Source organism: Perissodus microlepis, chromosome 19 (genome assembly GCF_051167445.1).
Source record: "Perissodus microlepis isolate ML-2025 ecotype Zambia chromosome 19, ASM5116744v1, whole genome shotgun sequence".
Classification (NCBI taxonomy): Eukaryota; Metazoa; Chordata; class Actinopteri; order Cichliformes; family Cichlidae; genus Perissodus; species Perissodus microlepis.
Genome location: NC_140479.1, coordinates 25,483,497 through 25,502,402, shown reverse-complemented (window position 1 = coordinate 25,502,402; position 18,906 = coordinate 25,483,497). Strand labels below are relative to the sequence as shown.

The 18,906-nt window shown below is 43.1% G+C and overlaps 2 protein-coding genes across 2 annotated transcripts in view; one reads left to right on the top strand and one right to left on the bottom strand.

Moving 5' to 3' along the window:
• The window catches only part of tdrd9 (tudor domain containing 9), a 43,650-nt gene extending 42,257 nt beyond the window's left edge, over positions 1–1,393 (top strand). Inside the window, exon 35 of the mRNA XM_084915286.1 lies at positions 34–1,393. Coding sequence (XP_084771412.1) covers positions 34–132 — 99 coding nt within the window. The 3' untranslated portion in view covers positions 133–1,393. The remainder of the gene's footprint in view (positions 1–33) is intronic.
• rtn1a (reticulon 1a) overlaps positions 674–18,906 on the bottom strand; it is a 23,777-nt gene continuing 5,544 nt past the window's right edge. Inside the window, exons 2-9 of the mRNA XM_084915287.1 lie at positions 11,673–12,395; positions 10,643–11,317; positions 3,178–3,385; positions 2,924–3,062; positions 2,763–2,832; positions 2,391–2,437; positions 2,253–2,311; positions 674–1,539 (exon numbers count right to left, since the gene is read on the bottom strand). Of these exons, the coding sequence (XP_084771413.1) occupies positions 1,497–1,539; positions 2,253–2,311; positions 2,391–2,437; positions 2,763–2,832; positions 2,924–3,062; positions 3,178–3,385; positions 10,643–11,317; positions 11,673–12,395 (1,964 nt within the window). The 3' untranslated portion in view covers positions 674–1,496. The remainder of the gene's footprint in view (positions 1,540–2,252; positions 2,312–2,390; positions 2,438–2,762; positions 2,833–2,923; positions 3,063–3,177; positions 3,386–10,642; positions 11,318–11,672; positions 12,396–18,906) is intronic.

Sequence of the window (18,906 nt, the reverse complement as noted above, 5' to 3'; positions counted from 1 at the left end):
CCTTGTGCTTTAAAATATGTATTTATCCTGCAGGTGGATCCTTCTCTGAGGATGGACATCGTGGAGCCGAGAGGTGGAAACACCAGAGCCGTTCTCTACCAGCTACACCCTATAACTCTGCTCAACAACTAAAAATGATTGTTTAAGTGTTTAGAAATTGTTTAAATGTTGCATTGTGATTTGGTTAACTTCAATTTTACTTTAACTGTTGTTCGGAGGAGGGTTTTTTTTTTCCCCACCCAAGTTTCAAGTCCAATTTTTGGTGTAGCTTTCATCCTAACAGGAAAATCCTCCTTCCTTTCTTCGTTTACGGTTACTTAGACACTTCCTGTTTAAGTCGGTGGCTGCTGAAGTTCATTGATAAGATTCAGCCTCTTTGCCTTGTTGTGTTTCTGCAGTTGGTCATTAAAAATAGTTGTCTGCAACAGATGAAGCTTGTCAGTCTTCTGATTGTGACTCAAGAGTGAAGTTAAATTTGTCAGCAAACACACAGACACACACCTGTCTCCTACTATTAGAGGTGTGGTGGTGCCAGAATGTATTGGCCTATATTTATAGCTCGTCATTCCAAGTCTCTCATTCTAAGTGTTAGCACCTTAAACTTAGCTGTTTCGTCACACAGAAACACGACTTCATCTTATGAATGTCAACTCATCAGTAAAGTGGCTTTGGAGAAGTTTTACACCAAGGTACATTTATTTTTCTTATTCTTGTAATTAAATACATACTGTGAGTGCAAATAGTTAAAGAGTCCAGGGTCTAAAGAACTACAGAGTATAGTTGAACATAGTACAAAGTTGGACAGTTATTCAAACAAGCTAAATATCACCAGATACTCCTTGTCTTCATAAGTTGTACAATAGTACCTAAAACATGAGCGTGGGTATTGTTCCTTATGGTTATACAAAAGCAAAAACCCTACAATTACCACATCTAAGACGCATATCGTTAAATTATTTTGTGCTTGGAAACACCAAAAGGAAATCATTTTGGATATTTATATATATTGACATATACTGAGAGAAGCCCCATCTGCTAACTCAGAAACATGAAGCGGTATTCAACATTGGCAGCAGAGCACGTCTGTGGGCGTTTAGCCATTTTGTGCCAAACCGTACAGTTTGTGGTAAGCACTGCAAAGCAAAAAATGTAGCGTGACTTTTAAAAACTGCACAAAAGATATCAAATATTATTTACCCAAGGCTCGACTTCATGCACTTCATAATAAGCAACACAAAAAAAGTCAGTTTCTTTTTTTGTCTTCGAGTTGTGTACTTGTCTACCTAGAAACAGGATTATGTGCATACGTGTGACTGTTTGTGTGTGTGTTAGTGATTAGACTGCTATAGACAAGGTGAAGGCTTCTCCAGTGGATGCTTTTAGAGAACACCAAGATGACATAGCACTACGCCCCACAGATGACGACCAGGCTCTTTAACGGTGTGCCTGACTCCGAGCTGGACTGGACTGTCAGCTTCTCGGTGAGACACGTGGGTCTACTCCTCCTTCCTCTTGGCTCCAGGTATCTTTGCCTGGATCCTTGACAGAGAAAACAGGAATTTAATTTTTATGTTAACAGCAAGATGTTTACGCTGGATTTTATTTTTATCTTTTTTTTTTAATTTAAGGAGGGCATGACTTTGTGTGTTCTCTTTTTATGGTAGTCAATGGACCCGGCAAGTAGAGTCTGACTAAAATTAGCAACCTGCGTCCAGGAAGTGCATATTTAGGTATGAAAAGCAGTTACAAAGCTAAAAACTCCTTGATTTTTGAGGGGTGTTGAGTTTATTTAAAGAAACACCCTGGGCATAATGCAAACATCTGTGGCTTTTCATTTCTTCAAAAGTGGCAGGAGAATAGATAAATTTGCTAAGCAGTTAGAATTAGTATTTTCACATCCCACAGTTTTGATATTTTTATCATTAACAATAGTATCTGATAATTTTAGTTAAATAAAATGTGCAATAGCATCAGCAAACCTATATTTGTTTTTCCTCATTTGCCCATGCCACAGTTTGAGAACCACTGAGTTGCATAAATATATGAAAGATGCCCAGTAGAAGTTCACACTTATATACTGGACACTGAGCAACTTTGGAGAAATCTGACTGTGATCACTGAAAACGGCAGGTACTTCTCCTTCATTTGTTTGCAGTAGACAAACATGAAAGTTGGTAAGTTGTAAACTTTTTTTTTTCCTTTTTTTGGCAAAAAAGTTCCTCAAATAAAATAACTGAATGGCAGCCACTCACTTGCCCACCACAGAGTTGACCTGGGTCCGTATTAGTCCCACGTACTGATCAATTTGTGCCTAAAAACAAAAAAAGACTTTTTAGAAGTTGAGCAATGTTTTTTCCAAACCTTAGCTTAGGAATGATGTGCATTCCTACCTGATGTTTCTCATAGACCACAGGCAAGGTGAACATGGAGACCACAGCTGCAGAGGCACAGAAAAATAATGGTTAAAGTACTCTGACCTGAAGTGGAAATATGTTAAAAACAGGAAAAAAGTTGTTTCAACAGGAGGCCAAGCACACCCCAACCACTTCCCTTATCTAAGGTAAGCTGGAAAAGCAAACACATACTTGAAATAGAGCAGTACATGCCTCCAATAAATGTATTTGGTGCTCTCTCATGGTGACTGACATGTCATACTTCTGTTTACTTCACAATATATAAGGCTCTGTACTCTGATGATCATTAGGCTTCAGATGGAGTGTGAGTGAGTCAACAGCAGTGCCTGAAAGTCAGGATGAGCTCACCTAGGATGAGCAGTGTCAGGCCGTTGAAGAGAGCGCCTACGTAGGTCAGGAGCCACATCAGAACAGCAAACTGAAACAAAGTGTAGTTAACGTTAGAGCTAGCAGACTTCTCAGCAGGGCTAAAAAGCAAACAGTGATCTTCTTTTAAATGTGATGCAAACCTTCAAAGAGTCAACCAGATCTTGTACAAGGAACAGCCTGCGGAGCTCCTTCATACAGGTGTTGGTGTAGAGCAGGATTTTGTCAGCATATTTACTAATCTGGTCCTGAGACAGAGCGATTTCCATCTCCAAGTAGGCCCTGGTAACATATACGAGAGCAGACAAAAGTGATACATGTCCACAGCCATCCTTTATGTGAATGTCACTGACTGTTTAATGCAAACTGGTAATTTTCTTCAACTGTTTCCACTCACTTGAAAGGATGTCCCTCATCTGTCTTCTGCACAGCCTGCAGTACAGACTTGTAGATCCTGAAGCTGATGGTGGCCGAGAGGGCAGCCAGGGCTAAGTAAGCTCCGACACTGACCACACTGAACTGGGTCAGGGAGAAGAGGAGCAGAAGCACGCTGCTAAACACGGCCCCTGACTGCTTCACATTCCTCCAGTAGAGCAGATCAATCGCTGGGGACAGAAGGACAGAACAAAGGTAAACTGTGTTAGGATCCATAACCAGCATCCTTTAGGTTCAATTGGTATCCACAGATGTACGTTTCACAAACTGGATTAGGCTGCTGCGGTCTACACACCACACATTTGGGTCAAATTACAGGAAGCTGTTCACAACCCAGCATCCTCAGAGAGCTGTCACGTTATCTTGTTTTAACCCAGCTTCATAACCCAGCTTTTCATTAGGTTAGGCAGAATGAAGGTGTCCCAGTGACGGTGTGCCGGTTAAGTTTCTTTACCTCTATATATAGAGCGACCTTTCCAAAGGTAATAACTGACTCTGACTAGTTGAACAAGTGCTTCAATCTGTGTTGCGACACTCCAGGCCGGAGTTATATATCATTGTTATATCTGACGTGTGCTTAAAATCAGGAGCATCTGGTCGGGTCTCATACGTATACAAAGATACATACAAACGGGAACGTTACACTCCAGGTACACCTGCACTGCCTGCTCACAGTGCAGAATTAATGATTGACCTATAGCTCATTGAACGCAGCAGCAGAAATAGAAGCACTATCAGCAGTTCACAGATAATGGCTCAATGTGATCTGGTCAGAGCAGCAGCTCTGGATCATGATGAAGGATGATGATGCATCAGTATCTCATTAATGCAGCAAAACACAATGATTCCTGTGAAGCATGCTCCCTCATACAGGAAGAAATATTTTGGATATACACATACCCCCAGGCTGTCATATGTCTTGCTGCACTGGTTTCCTTCTGCTCTAGTCTTCTTTGGGTGGTGGGCCCTGTAATTTAAAGCCACTAGCAAAGCAAAGTGATAACTGAGGATTAGCTCAGTGTACCATTACAGCTCCAGTAGCCGACGGGTCCTCCTCTGGCAGTCGGCTGGAAACATGGGCTTGTTTCCATGAGAACTGTCGGCTGCTTGTTTCACCTCTGCTGAACCGGCTGCCCCTCCACTCCAAGCACACCACTACCACTGCGAGCCACACAGAACCACTATAGTACGGACGCCATTAAATCCTTGATGACATGCAGGGAGAACTGTTTAATGTAAGGTATTGTTCCCACGAAGAACAGAAGATCGCTGCTGGGGTCTCTTGGGTGTCTTCCTCTGTGCTGTCCGCCTGCCTGCCTGCCTGCTCGCTCTAATTTTAGCTGTGGAGCTGTGAGCAGCATAGTGATGACGGCCATCTTTACTCTCCACTAAAAGGCATCTGTAGATGCCAAAGAGGAAGGCTAAACCTGGATGTGAAAGAACGACCATTGTGACTGAGTGAGTCTCGGCTCCGTCACACACTGTTCCCACACTGTGAAACAGCATGTCTTGTCTTTTTAGTAACTAAAATACATTACAAAAATGCTCAAGACCTATCCCAAACAACACCACCACTGTGAAATCAAAGACTCATTCATTGTCACAGCAGCTGCACATGGACCACTCCCCATTCGATCCATTGTTGCTGGCACAGCTCTCCATGTGGCTACTGATTTGAACGGAGATGCTCACATTCAATACACACAAAGACACACACACACATGGGCAGGCACAGGTAGCGCAGACAAATCAACAACAGACATTTCTGCTCGGGTGACAGGTGTTGACAAGGCAACAGCGACTGAGGTCTGTGATGCGCCGCACAGATGGCACGCAGACTGAAAAGCTTTAACTGCAGCAGAAGCGAGTACTGACCTGCGGCTCCCATGGCTGAACAGGGAAAGAGGCAGTTGCTTTATCCACGGACAAAAGGAGAGCGGTGAAAGGGGAGTCCCCCCCCCCCCTGCACAGGAGGGGAGGGGCTACAGCCACACCAGCAAATCAGCATTCGCCTGAGCAGGAATGGGGGCTGAGGGATGGAGAGGGACGTGTATGGGGTGCGGTTGCCAAAGAACCACATTGCAATCCAGCACACACACACACACACACATGCAAACACACACTCGTTCTCTGTTGGAGTGCTTTTATGCTCAGACTTTAAGCGCAGACTAGCTGAGATGAGACAAAGAACGTCAACCAGCCACTAATTTAAAAGTCAGCACATCAGAGTGGAAGAACCAAAAGACTTAAAACTGCACGATTTGACTTACGACAGCTAATAATCTTCCTAGACTGCTCCATTAAAACGCTTTGGTGGCATGGCGCTACTGAGCACCTGCCTGATGCAGTTACCATAGTTACCATGCTCCATTTTCTCCCCACCGTTCAGTGAGAGATGGAGAGACAGGAAGGGAGGGGAAAGAACGTTCCTTTGGGAACAGAGAGAGATTCATTTTCTCCGAATCTGGGGAGACATCGGCACATAATGTGTCTTTGCACCCGACATATGAACAGCCACTCCCTTTATTGTGTAGCACAAAAGGACAATAGCAGGTTAAATAGATGGCTTATGGGTAGACAAGGCTGTGTCAGTGTATAATGAAGAGAAACGAGTGTTTAAAAGGCTTATACATTATAAGACAACAGTTAACAACCACATTACGAGCAAAATTAGTGTTTGAATTCATATTGATCAAAAGACATTGTGTCTCTTAAGACGCTAAAGCTTTGGCTCCTACACATTTTTTTTTTGAATGGGTGAATGAGAAACTTTAAGTGGTCTGTAGAACCACAAGTGCAGCCCATTCACCAAAAGCCTGTTTAACAGCTTAGTCTGATATTCATATAAAGGAAAACCCTTTTAGGTATGATAGCACGATGTAAATCCCAAGTACAGTGATGACGGGGGGAAGCTGATTAAATGTACACAGGAAGCACAAATGCTGCCTGACAGCCCAGTCTGATGATATAATTATTTGCTCTGATATTGAACACAAAGACTGAGCAAAAAAGAACAAAACAGAAAATGATTAACACCAGTGCCAATAATTTGATTTCCCATCCCCCTTTTTCTGTAGTGGAACTAGTTTAGCCTGACCTCATTAAATCACTGAAGACATCCTGGTGGCCTGAAATGAGCCATCAGCCAGATGGAAAAAACATGCAACAAGACTTCTGTTGCAACCATCTTTCACAGCCGAGAGTCGGGAAAGATTTGGACCACGGCCACTGTGATTTGGACTTGGGGATGGTACCTCATCATGATCATTATTATTCTCTAATATTGGTTAATATATTAATGCTACACTTAGGAAATGAAATTGTAGCAATAACACAGCTCAATGACAACTTAAGACTGTTAAAACTATCTGAAAGCAGACACACCCACACCCATATATGTATATATATATATATATGCACTGTGTTCATATCAAACAAGACCAACATATCAAAGAGTGAGGTTTGAACTAATAGCTCAGACTTCAGATTGCGCTGACTCTCAGTTTTAGATATTTTTTTCTACTCTTATGATGAGAAAAACAGGGGATGGGATCTTTCTGATGTGGTCATGTCAGTCATATCAAACCCCACCCATCTGCTGTCCAAACCTTCGAACTGTGAGGGGCATTCAATCACAAGGAAGTTGGCTTGAAAGGTGAGCTAAGGGGCTGCACCGAGGCCCAGTGTAAGATTAAAAAAAGATTATTATAATATTTGAAAAGCTAATACAGTCTTGGCAGTTGGTTTTAGAGCTGCCACTAGTGTTCCTAATTTTAAAAACTCTGTGACTTTATAAAGTTAAATTCTCCAGGTGTCAGCAGATAGAAAAGCATCCGCAGTGGAGAGAATATATTTTGGCCAACAGTGTGCATTAGAAAACCCATAAGCTGTTTTGTATACCTGTCATTTTTAATTATTTTGATTACATCATGTATCCATGACTCACCCCTGGACAAGCCTACATCATAGTTTGATCAACCCTGATGAGTTTGGTGGCAGTGAATCAGTATTTTGTATGGCAATGAGAATGACTACACAAAAATGCCTACAGCTTCAAAATGATGATGCACAGGCATTTAAAAGGAGAAGATAAATCAGCTCACTTTCATCCTTTGTTGTGCTGACTGCGGTGACTTAATTTGATGCGATCTTGATGCTGTGTATCGTTCGCATCAGGCTATAATGTTACACAGCCTGGGGTATCGATGTAGATCAAATTAAATGTATAATGACTCAGCACATTAATAACAAATAGGATGTTTTTGTCATCCTGAATCAGATACTGTTATGGTCTCTGCTGTGATACAATAAACAGACCAGTCTGTCATGTTTCTATGGCTTAACTAGACCTAAAAAGACGACAGATAATGAACCACAATCGGCGTGGAGGAAAAGACGCCATTTTCTCTCTTGCCCTCCTCTGTAAGCTCTTCCTTGCTGTTGGCACAGACGGCCGGAGGATGCTCTTCTCCGGCCCAGTCTCTGCAAGGTGCCATGGCGGCCAGAGAGAAAGGGCTGATGTAATGGGACTGGGTGCGCCCTGGTTACCATGGAGACAATCTGTCAGTGCCATTCGGATGCTGTGACTGCCTCGTTACACAAAACAGAGCATCCGCCATAATAAACCAGCTTCCCTACACAGTCGCAAAGCGGGGAGGGTGATTACAGCAATATGCCTTGGTCCATGACACTAGCATCCATATTACCATGCACCCAAAACAGATGGCTCCCAGCGCACTGGTGAGGATACAGTTATTTTCCAAAACACCAAGCAGCGTCTCTCACCCCCCTCCCCCTCCCTTTGTTTTCCTTTTTTTTTTGTGAGATGCACAGACATGAAACAAGAAACGATCCGTCATAAGGGCGTGTCCGTGAGAAAGGTGGAACAGCAAACGGCACAGTTTGAATCCCGTACGCTTACAGCTAATATGTAACATGCAAACCACACATGCAAGGGTGACACATATGAATGTTTAACCTACATGCAGAAATAACCATGTTACCCCTCCACGGCCACAATGTATGCACAGACAAATGAGCAAATCACAGTAAACACGTCAGTACCCTGGCCTTTCCAACTGCTCCAGGAGCATTCCTTCTTGGTCACGTCTGCAGCTCCCTGCATGCTGGTGATCAGTTTCTGTCCCTGTTCTCTCTCTCTCTTGCTTTTCTCTTTCTGCTCTCCGTTTTCTTCTTTGTCTAGCTCTTCAGTCGCACCGACTCACTCACTCATCCCAGAAAGGCATGAATGGTCGAAAAAGGATGCGAGAGAGAGGCTGAGACGACAGAGAGGGAGGAAGGGAGGGAGGGAGGAAAGGTTTCCAAGGTGCTGCCGGCGCACGGAGCACAAAGACTGATGCTTGTGGAGCGGTGCTGGCTAGAAACAGAAGGAGAAGGGAAAGTGCGTATGTGCCTGTCTGTGTGGAGGGAATGGAGTGGAGGGGGGTAAATTGTAAACACCACACCACAGTTTCTGCTGCAGCAAATCATCCATGCAATGATTAAGAGCCCGGGGGGGTTTGGGGGGGGGGGGGGGGGGGGGGGGGGGTTGAGGGTGGGTGGTGACAATCGAAGCTTCTTTCCTTTCACAATAAAAGTCCTAACAGAGCATCTAATTTGTAATAGTGGGGGTAAAAGCAACGGAAGGGTTAGGTGGATGCAGGGTCACGTGGTGTTTAGAAAACTGCTTTTGTCGTAGCTCCAGTGTGGCATCATATGTATTTGAATCATTTGCAATATGCGCATTAAATATAGCACATACCACATGCTGTGCAGCCTTAAATAAAGAAGAAAAAAGGGAATTCTATAGTCTGATGTCATGCTGCACACCAGACAGGATGCAATGGAATATTTTATGAGCATTGAAAAATATGGCAACCATCCAGATTCGTTATTCTGTATTTGCACATGACACAATTTATGATTGTAGCCATAGATTAAAATAGCCTTTTCCAATATGACTCACTGGCAAATTAAGAGGCAAAGTGCTTGTTCTTAATAATTCATAACAAGAGACAGTTTTGCATTTACAGCACAATGCTCCCTCCTTGCTTAGTGCCTCCGGGATGTTTGTGTGTTATGGTTTCCTCTCCAGAACACATTTGTAATGCAAATGAAGCTGGAAAATGTGACAGAAAAAAGCAAAGTTGGATGTGTAAAAATGCAACTTAAAGAGCACAGTCATTGTGTGGTGTCAACGTTGAACAGAAAACAATGTGCTAATACCAGTTTTCAATCCCATCAAAGCTGCCAGTCCTGTCCCCTCAGTCCTCCTCCCCTCCACCCGCTGACAGCCACACCTCACACCTTCTGCTTCCTACAAGCTTGACGGGCCTTCATGCCAATACCCATGGAGAGGAAATAAAAAAGCTAACCTGGTCCCCCATCGCTGTTGCTATGGCAACTGGTATGGAAGTGCATGGACTGATGCAAACAAAATCTTCTCCCCTTCAACACAGCCTAACATAACAAAGGTGCACTATGCCCTCTAGTGGTGGAGATAAAAAAGACCTGACCTGCTTTTTACTAGCATTTCCAGAACCTTCTTCTAGCCTCAGTAAACAAAGTAAAACAAATGCATTCAGCTGCTATGAAATGTGTCAGTTTACATTTTAAACATGCAGCTATTCACCTGATTCAACCAGGGTGTCGGTACAACCCATGTTTTCTTAGAGGCCACAGAGGAACCAATGCAGACAAAAAAAATCTAAATCAGAGGTTATTTTATTTGCTCTACAAACATGGGGGATTCAAGAGGATTCCTTCAAAGCCCTTAAGTAAGAGAGTGCCCCAGTTTTGACATCACAGGATTATGTAAACCCGCTGTTTACACTGACAGCCAGAACAGCCAATAGAAATCAAAATAGCCCTGCTGAGATCAAAAGGTGCAGGCTATCCAGCATTAACTGCTCACTGTGAGTGGCATGTCTGACTTATCTAATCTCAGGGGGCTGAAGGCTGATGTGTGAAGCCAGATGTTGACAAGATGCTGGAAGGCCTCCACCCCCTCCTGCACATTTGTAATTCTTATCATTTGCATCATTAGAGTCACAGGCCTGAAACTGTAGCTGATGATTTTCAGTTGCCTTGCATTTTAAAGCACCTTATCCTTTCTCTGTTTTTCCTTCTATACACCACCAGGGGGAACCAATTGTGGGGATAGTGCAAGACAAGCCTTCCCACCCACTCCTTGTACAGAGATAAACACTGAGCAGTTATTTCACGGCCTTGTCAACAAATCATCGCCAAAACACGCAGTCCATTAAGTAGCTTCTATGATAAACACCAGCAGATAAATTAGTACTTGTTCCATGAGCTGACAGCTAGTATTTAAGATAGGAGCACAGCAACAAATAAAAGTTCACAAAAAAGTTATAAGTTTGTGTGTAAACCTAAGAAGATATAACAGCAACAGTTTTAGGACTCACCTTTTTGTTTATCAAAGCCCTCCAGGAAAGTTGATGCAATAGGCTTTCCCAGGTCTCCTTTGCCCTCGCTGGTGATTTTGTGCATGTCTTCTTGGTGGGGCTTTTCTGATCGCACCTCGGGAGGCACGGCCGCAGTTGGGGGCTTTGGTTTGCTAGGGTGATCCTCCTCCCTTTTCACTGGGCTCTTGATCTTTTCTGAAACCGGGGGCTCAACGGGCGCCCCCTCAGTGGTACTGCGGGGAGGGACAGTGCTGGGAACCAGGGGGGAGGGAGGGCTGACTCCCTGTTTGGGGCCACTGAAGCCTTGCTCTCTCTTTGGGCTTTCTTCGGATGCGGACTCAATGAAGAGATCACTGTCAAGCTCTGCCTCCCTCTCTTCCCTCAGTATGCTGTAAGCTGTGGGTGGAGCGTGACTGCCAGCGAGGCCTAAACCACCCTTGGCAACTGGGGGACTGTCAAAGGGGTTGTTAGGCTGGCTGAACGTGCCCTTGCTTTTAGGTGGCTGGGCAAATGGGTTGCTACTGGCCTTAGGAGGTTCCTCAGACACCAACTCAATCTCAGAGTCCCCAGACTCTGCGCTGCTGCCATCATGGTCCCTGCCACTGCCCTTTGTGCCTGGGCTGCTTTTGGAAACTGCATCAGACTTGAATATGTCATGAGAGGGGAAATCTTTTTCTGCTCACAAAGAAATCCAGAGAAAAGAAGGCATTAGTGTCTTCCTTGCAAATCTGGACACACAGTATATGCATACATGACTTAAAGCTAGATTACATAACTTTTGAAAGAATAAATAAAACTCTTTTCTTTTAGCAAATAAAATCTGTCTACAAGTGCTAAATGTTAGCATTTTCTCCTATTAATATGGTAATTTGCACACCCCAGCCACAGTGAAAAAACTTAACCTGAAATTCTAATGTGTGTGTGTGTATATTGATGCTGATATACCAAGCTACAGACTTTTATCCATGTAGTGCATTCCTTTATCTGAACAGGTGAAAGGTGTTTGTGTGTGACTATGTGCTTTGCCTACTTGTTGGTGAAGCACTGGGAGTGGAGGCCGGGCTGTCGTCCTCTGGCTCTGACAGCGTGACAGTGGGGACCCCCTGTATGCCCACACTGAGGACGCTTTCACGTTCAGACGCATTGACTGAGGGGGGGTGTGGCGGCGGCTCTGCCTTAGTAGTTGTTGGCTGGGACTCGGTCAAAGTGATCTTCACCGGGCTGGCCGTCTGTGGCGTGTCGCCTAGGTTTCGGTAGGAACGGTAGTCTCCCAGCTCCTCATCAGATGGCTCCTCAACATAGGGGAAAGAATGGGAGCCCAGTGCCGGACCTAGATTTTCTTCATCCTCATCATCCTCATCTCTTCTGGGGTTCTTATCAATGTAGCTGCCCAATAAGTCATGTCCAGCTGAGCCTTTGTCCAGCAGGTTGTGCAGAGCCCCCTGTTGCTGGTCAGGGCGTTCGTCCCCGTGGCTGATGTCCATGTAGTTGTAGGATTCTGTCTTATCTGAGCCCAGCAGAGATTTTGCTGCATCACTAGCTTGGCTGGAAGTCATCTTGGAGCTGAAGCTGTAGGTGTCACTTGAGAAGTGATCCAAGGAAGAAGAACCTGAAGCGTGGCTAGAGGGCTTCAGGTCGTCAGACAGGTAGGAGGCTTCCTGGCCCGTTCTGAAGCTCTGATTGGACAGCAGGGAAGTGTAGACGTCACCATCATCATTCATAGGCTTCCTGAACAGGCCAGACATGGGATCATCTACAAAAACAACCAGACAGACAGAAAGCAAGAGCGAGAGAGAGGCATGAAACTTAGGTGACAGATAAGTGTCACACAGAATCAAACCAGCCTGTGCCTGAGCAGTCTGATTAATGAAAACATCCAGTTAAACAAGGCTGCGCTTCAGCTGGATCTGCTGCCAAAAAGAGGGGCTGTGAAAGCAGCACAGTCAGACTGGGTGCCTGTCTGTGCAGATCAGGAGGGATGCGGTAACAGAGCGTACTTGTACCCGACGAGGGACAAAGGGGGATTGTTCAGGCTCCCCCAAAAAACACAGTGTCGGAGCCAAAGTCTGTTCTAAATCATGCCAGCAAAGGGTATTCTGTAATCACATTTCTACTCTGTAATCACCAGTTCTCCATCTTCACAAAATAGTGTCATCAAAATGAGCTTATGCACACATGCTAATGATGCAGCACAGGAACGGTGAGGACCAGGCAGGAAAATAACCAGTCTCACATAATGCAAACTGAAGTGGTAAACAGGTGATTGCTGGCAGGTGTGAGGACTACTCCCTGCCGTCTTTCTGGACTGTGCTGTGTGTTCCTTTGTGGACTGGGCTGATTTATCCACTTCTGTGGTAAGCTGAAAGGTTTTCATCAGTTACTTCTAGTCACTGTAATGTATATTAAGACTGATCCATGAAGATATGGATAAGCAGTAACAATACAGAGGTATGTCCTTACGGGCAACTTCTGCTTATATTAGGATTATTTAATTTAGTATTTTAGCCTCCCATTACAGGAGTGTAGTCCTGTCCTCTATTTCTACTGCTTAAGCAGGTGAGTCAGCTCAAGTCAGACATGAGCTGTAGTTGGAGTTGACTCACTTTATAAATTTGAATATCCATGCTTTATTAATGTGGTGTTTTAGTTTATATTGTAATGAAGTTTGCTTACTGATAGGATACTCCCAGTGCTAAAGCAGTGGCTTGTTGGCTTCCCACAACCATGATGTTTTTCACGTATTTTAATATTCAATAAATGTTTTAAATATTTTTTTTAATAATTTTATTTTATTTAATATGGTTTTAATAAACACCCATAACAATGACACATAATGTCACATAAAACAGGAAGAAATGTCAGAACATTAAGGATCAGGAGCAAAGGTCAAGTCAAGTATTTCCATTTCCTGACTTTAATTTCAATTTAGTTTTATTTTTATAGTGCCGAATGACAACAGTTGTCTTAAGGTAGGACGAAGACCAACAATCAAATGTCCTACTATTAGCAGCACGTGGTGACTGTAGGAAGGAAAAAGATCCTTTTTTTCCCCCTCCAGCAGAACCACGCTCAGGGAAGGGCAGGGTACAGGGCAAAACTTTTAATAAATTTGGATCAACTGAAGAATTAATGTCAAGCTTCCCAGTCTAAGTTGACAAAGAGTCCCACTTCATATAAAACTGCAACATTTTTATCTCATCCTCCTGTCACACATATTGAGACAATGTCCGACATTTTTATTGGTTCTACTTTATAAAAGTAAACATGGCTGAAAGAGACACATCTGCAGGTCTATGGATACATCCCTAACCAAACATGTCTGGATAGTTTGTGTATTTCTTCAGTTTCAGCCAACCCTTTTTTAGTATTGTTCCACTTTGTCCCACACATGCCTACTCTTTGCCCCACATTTAGTTTGTTGGAATCTGTTCACCCTATACCAGTTTTAGTTGTGCAACATGTGTATAAAATGAACATCAGCAATCACAGTAGTCCCACAAAAATACAAACTATATACCATATAATGTTAATATTTGTATTATGCTGTGTACAAGTCAGAGTTTATGCTTCCACAAATCCAGCTCCTCCCCCCTGCTCTCCAGCCCTGCTTCTCCCAGGGCAGCGGTGAGGCTATAAATAGGCTGGATCCAGCTGCCGGGCTGGATGAGGGGGTAAGATTTTAAATAGAAGCCTTCGGGTTAGCTCTGGAGGATGCAGACTGACTGACAGAAGACCCAACAGGTCAGGACGTCCCGTCCCTCCCTTTGCTTCCTCTGAAAAGCCCCACCACCCTTTCCTTCGGCTGTCCTTCCAACTGCTGCTTCCTCAGTCATTAACAATACATCATACCGCAGTACAGGGACATAAACACTACACACACAAACTGAGATACAGGGGAAAGCGTGATGTGGCACGGAAGGAAAGCAAAGCAGGTCAACACGTTTTTCAATAGGTTGCTGTTGAGCCATATTCAGCTCAGTAAGATGAATGCCCTTGATGTACTGCTAAAGTGAAGCAACGTGTAATCCTCTTAGTCCACTACTATGGTATAGGTCCCATCAATCGTCCCACAGGCAACAGCATCATAATCTTAACACTCACTGATTCACTGTACAAATGCTGTGCAGTGGGAAGCACTTAAAGCCACTAAAAACTGTGAAGCGAGGTCATCTCCCAAACTGGGAACTGCTCATGCTCCTGTTGATTGTAGGCAACACCCCCACTGCTTCCATCTATATCAAGCATTTTTACATAACAACACAGGAAATACAGTTCAACGGCACGTTCAACAATTAAGAGGCTTGATTTCTGTCTTTAACCGCCATGAGAGCAGCTGCTCTGAGCAGCCGCTTGACAAACTTGGTGGAGATTGAGGGCATTTTGAATCTGCTGATCTGATACAGCACCCAGACAATGGGAAAAAAAACAACCCCACAAGGCTGAAACGAATGCCTTACTGCAGTTGGGACAGGATTGGAAATGACAACAGAGGAATTCTCAGCTCACACAACATAATCATGTCACTGAAAGGATGGCGCAGTGCTGTGAATGGGCAGTCCCTTTGTTGTCCTCTGTGCAGCCAGTGCAGCTCTGAAACTAATGCAGCCTGACAATCTGTGCTACACCAAGGCATGGGCTCCTAATTATCAGGCAACACACAAATGTGAGCACAGATATCAAAAGGGTTTGGAGTTGCAACATGAATATATTAGCACTGAAAATAAAGGTGCACTGAGCCACCTATACGGCAGTCATTCAGTGTGCAATAAAAACGAAAAAGCATTAAAAAAGGAACTTTGAAAATGAGGAGATGCAAAAAGAAATGTCGCCCCCCCCCCCACAAAGCATGCCTACAGACTCGAGCATCATGCTGCCTCACTCCTTGCAGGCAGCAGTGCAGGAAAGAGTCAAAAGGCATGCTGCTGATTCCATGATCCATAGAACAAGCTGGACTGACATTCAAAGGAGCACTTTGTCTGTCTGTCTGCACTGTCCGAGCACACAGAGACCCTCAATAGTCCCAGTCATATAGTTAGTTTCATAAGCCTTTGGACAATGACTTTTTTGGGGGAATTTATGCCTCTGTACAGCCCACAGTGGATTTGAGATTTAAAAAATAAATCAAGAGGTGATTGGAGATGGGGTTTCACCTGTAATTCAAGTGCTTTAACTAAAGTACTGGATTAACTGCTTAGGAATTACAATTGTCAAATTAAGCAGGAACGTGCATTTGGCATCACTGGAACTCTCAATATGAGGTCCAAAGACATGTAGATGCAAATGAATGCAAATACAAATCGTATACAACAAGATGAAAACTGGTTATACTCAAGAAGAAGGAGGCCAGAGCATACCATCTGTCATGGTGGAGATAATGTTATGGTATGGACATGTATGGCTGCCAGTGTAACCGGGTCACTAATGTTTATTGATGACGTAACTGCTGATAAGAGGCAGTAGGATGAATTATGAAGTGTGTAGGGCTGTGCTCTCTGCTCAAATTCAGCCTAATGCTGCAAAACTGATCTGACAGCTCTTCACAGTTCAGATGGATAAATACCCAAAGCATAGTGCAAAAGCAACCCAGAGTTTCTCAGAGCAGAGAAATGAGATTAGGGCTGAGCGATATGGCCTGAAATCCATATCGCGGTATAATTTGAAGCATGTGCAGTAACGATATATATCGCGATATATTCTTTTCTTCTGTATAATGTATTTTCCACACTATAAGGCACTTAAAAACTTTGGTAAGCTGCACTGCTTGATGGATTGTCAGAGCATTACGGCTGCCGTAGTGAGGAGCTTCGCGGAGTAATCTGGGCTTCAGGTCCCAAAGTCACATGAACACTGAGAGTTAAAAACGGTCTAAATTCTTTCATCTTTAATAAAATCATCAGCGTTGCTGCTTTACCAGGTGTAACAATTAAGTTTAACATCCAGGCATCGATGAAAACAGATTTATTAAATTCAACGAAGTTACAAGTTAACATTAAGTTAGCTCGCTAGTTTCCCCCTAAACATGACATACCATGTTCTGACTGAGAGATTTTTGAAACTAATTAAAACGTACAGCTCTGCTACAACTTCTAACATAAATGAAGACAGAAAACTAAACAGCAGTGGCGTTTGCAGGGTTACTGAAGTTGGACTACCTGGTATGTAATGTTCTGCTACGTGATTGCTAGCGACACAGCTATGTTAGCATAACATTAGCACAGTGAAGCTGGAGGATGAACGCCAACTTTTTTTCCACTCGATAAAAGTTAACGTGAGGGATTCTGGTGGTTAGAGACAAATGCAATCGCATAGCGGGATGCTATACACGGGCCAAACTTCATTCAGGAGAACAACTGAGATTATTCATCCACAATACAAGGTTAGTTATTAATATACTGCAACAACATGGGAATAGAGCAGCTGCGAGAGAATTCAACATTAATGAATCAATGTTACGGAAGTGGGGGAAGCGCAGTTTTTGGCTTTCCCCATATTTCAAAAGTGCTTCATCTCTTTGCTATGACTGTCGTCCGGCATAATTTGCAGATGTATGGTTTTAACCGCTGCGATGCTTTTGACCAAAACAGGCGCAGCTTGATGACATCATCAACATGCGCTATCGCGGTAGAGCGGTATCATTGACTGTTTTTCTACAGTCAATGAGCGGTATAGTCAAAATCTCTATCGTTGGCCAAATTTATATCGTTTCTATCGTATATCGTTTATATCGCCCACCCCTAAATGAGATATTCTTCAATGACCAAGTCACCTCATCTCAACCCAACAGAATGTTTTTTAGTTACTGAAGACCAAACTTAAGGCAGAGAGACACGCTTATCAAGGGAGGAAACACAACATGTGGTGATGTGACATCAGCCAGTCATTTACTGAAAAAGATTTTTATCCAAGTATAAATAACAATCTTTATAGTTAAAAATTTTAGTTTGTTCCATTCATTTTGAATGGAACAAAATTTTTGAAGAACCCCAAAAAAAAGTGCAGTTCTTCAAAAACATATAGTGTATTTGAGCTTCTCCTTTAGGCATCTCTGACTTTACAGCTCTGTTAGGAATCCATTACTCCACCCATGACCCTCTGAGCAATGGTGTTACTTTTCAGGTGTTCTCTTTCACCATATGACCTTGTGGAAATGGCTCTATTACAGTGCTCTTCTTTCAACCCATCAACGTCCCATGTGCCCATGTGCATTTGGGGCTTGAACTTCCTACAAGTTGTCCTTTCTTTACCGGAAAGACAAAAACTGTACAAAAACATGCTATACATGGACTATATCCAAAGACATGTGCATGTGTCAATATTACAAAACATTTAAATAAGCCAAAAGTACATGGAAGTGCATATTATTCACTTGTTTTTATTCTTCTGTTTCCCTTTATTGGGTTTTGTAAGTGTGTTAGCAGAACACAAGTGGTTTACATGCTGGTAAATTTCTTTAACTAACTGGTGGTATTTTATGAAGAAAGTTAAGTATTTGCCTTTTGTGATTGATGTGGATGATTGAAATTATAACTCTAGGGTTCACTATGATTTCCTGGTAGCTGGTATAATAATAGATTTCTAAATCGAGTCTTTTGTATATCAGTGTTTAAATGAAGTTAAAGTTGTAATGGTCTCTGGCTCTAAAAGCTCTGGCTATTACATTTAAGTTCATGTACAAGCAGATGAATACCAATCACTGAGTACCACATTTTAATGATGGTAAAGAAAAAGAAAAAAAGGGGAGCACAAAAACAGCCTATACTGAGAGCTGAGGTCGATAGGAGAGCAGCTGGGCAGATGGATTCAAGTGCTCTGCTGCATTGATCCGAAATGACAAGGGCATACAATTACTGTAAGAAATGTTTGGTGAATCCACCACTGTTTAAAAAAAATCACTTAAGGCCACCAGGACAATTTTTATTGTTCCAGCAGCCTCTGTCAAAAATAAATCCATTTAGAGGCAGTTTAAATAAAATCTATCCCCATTTAGACTGTAGCTGTTATACAGTGCTTGTCTTCCAGTGTATTGATTCTATCTTTCCTGCTTGGATGAAGCTTTATAGATGAATAGAGAGAATGTGGGAGGATCCAGACCGAGCGTCTGCACACCGCTCTCTTCGGGTCAATTTAGCGTGACTTTGAAACAGCAATTCGCTTTTAAAAGTGTGGATGCAGGTAGGAAGGCAAGCTGACAAAGGCTACCATAATTTACACGCCCACACACAAAAAAAAACTAATGGTCAATGCTCGTTGTGAGTGCCTTTGTT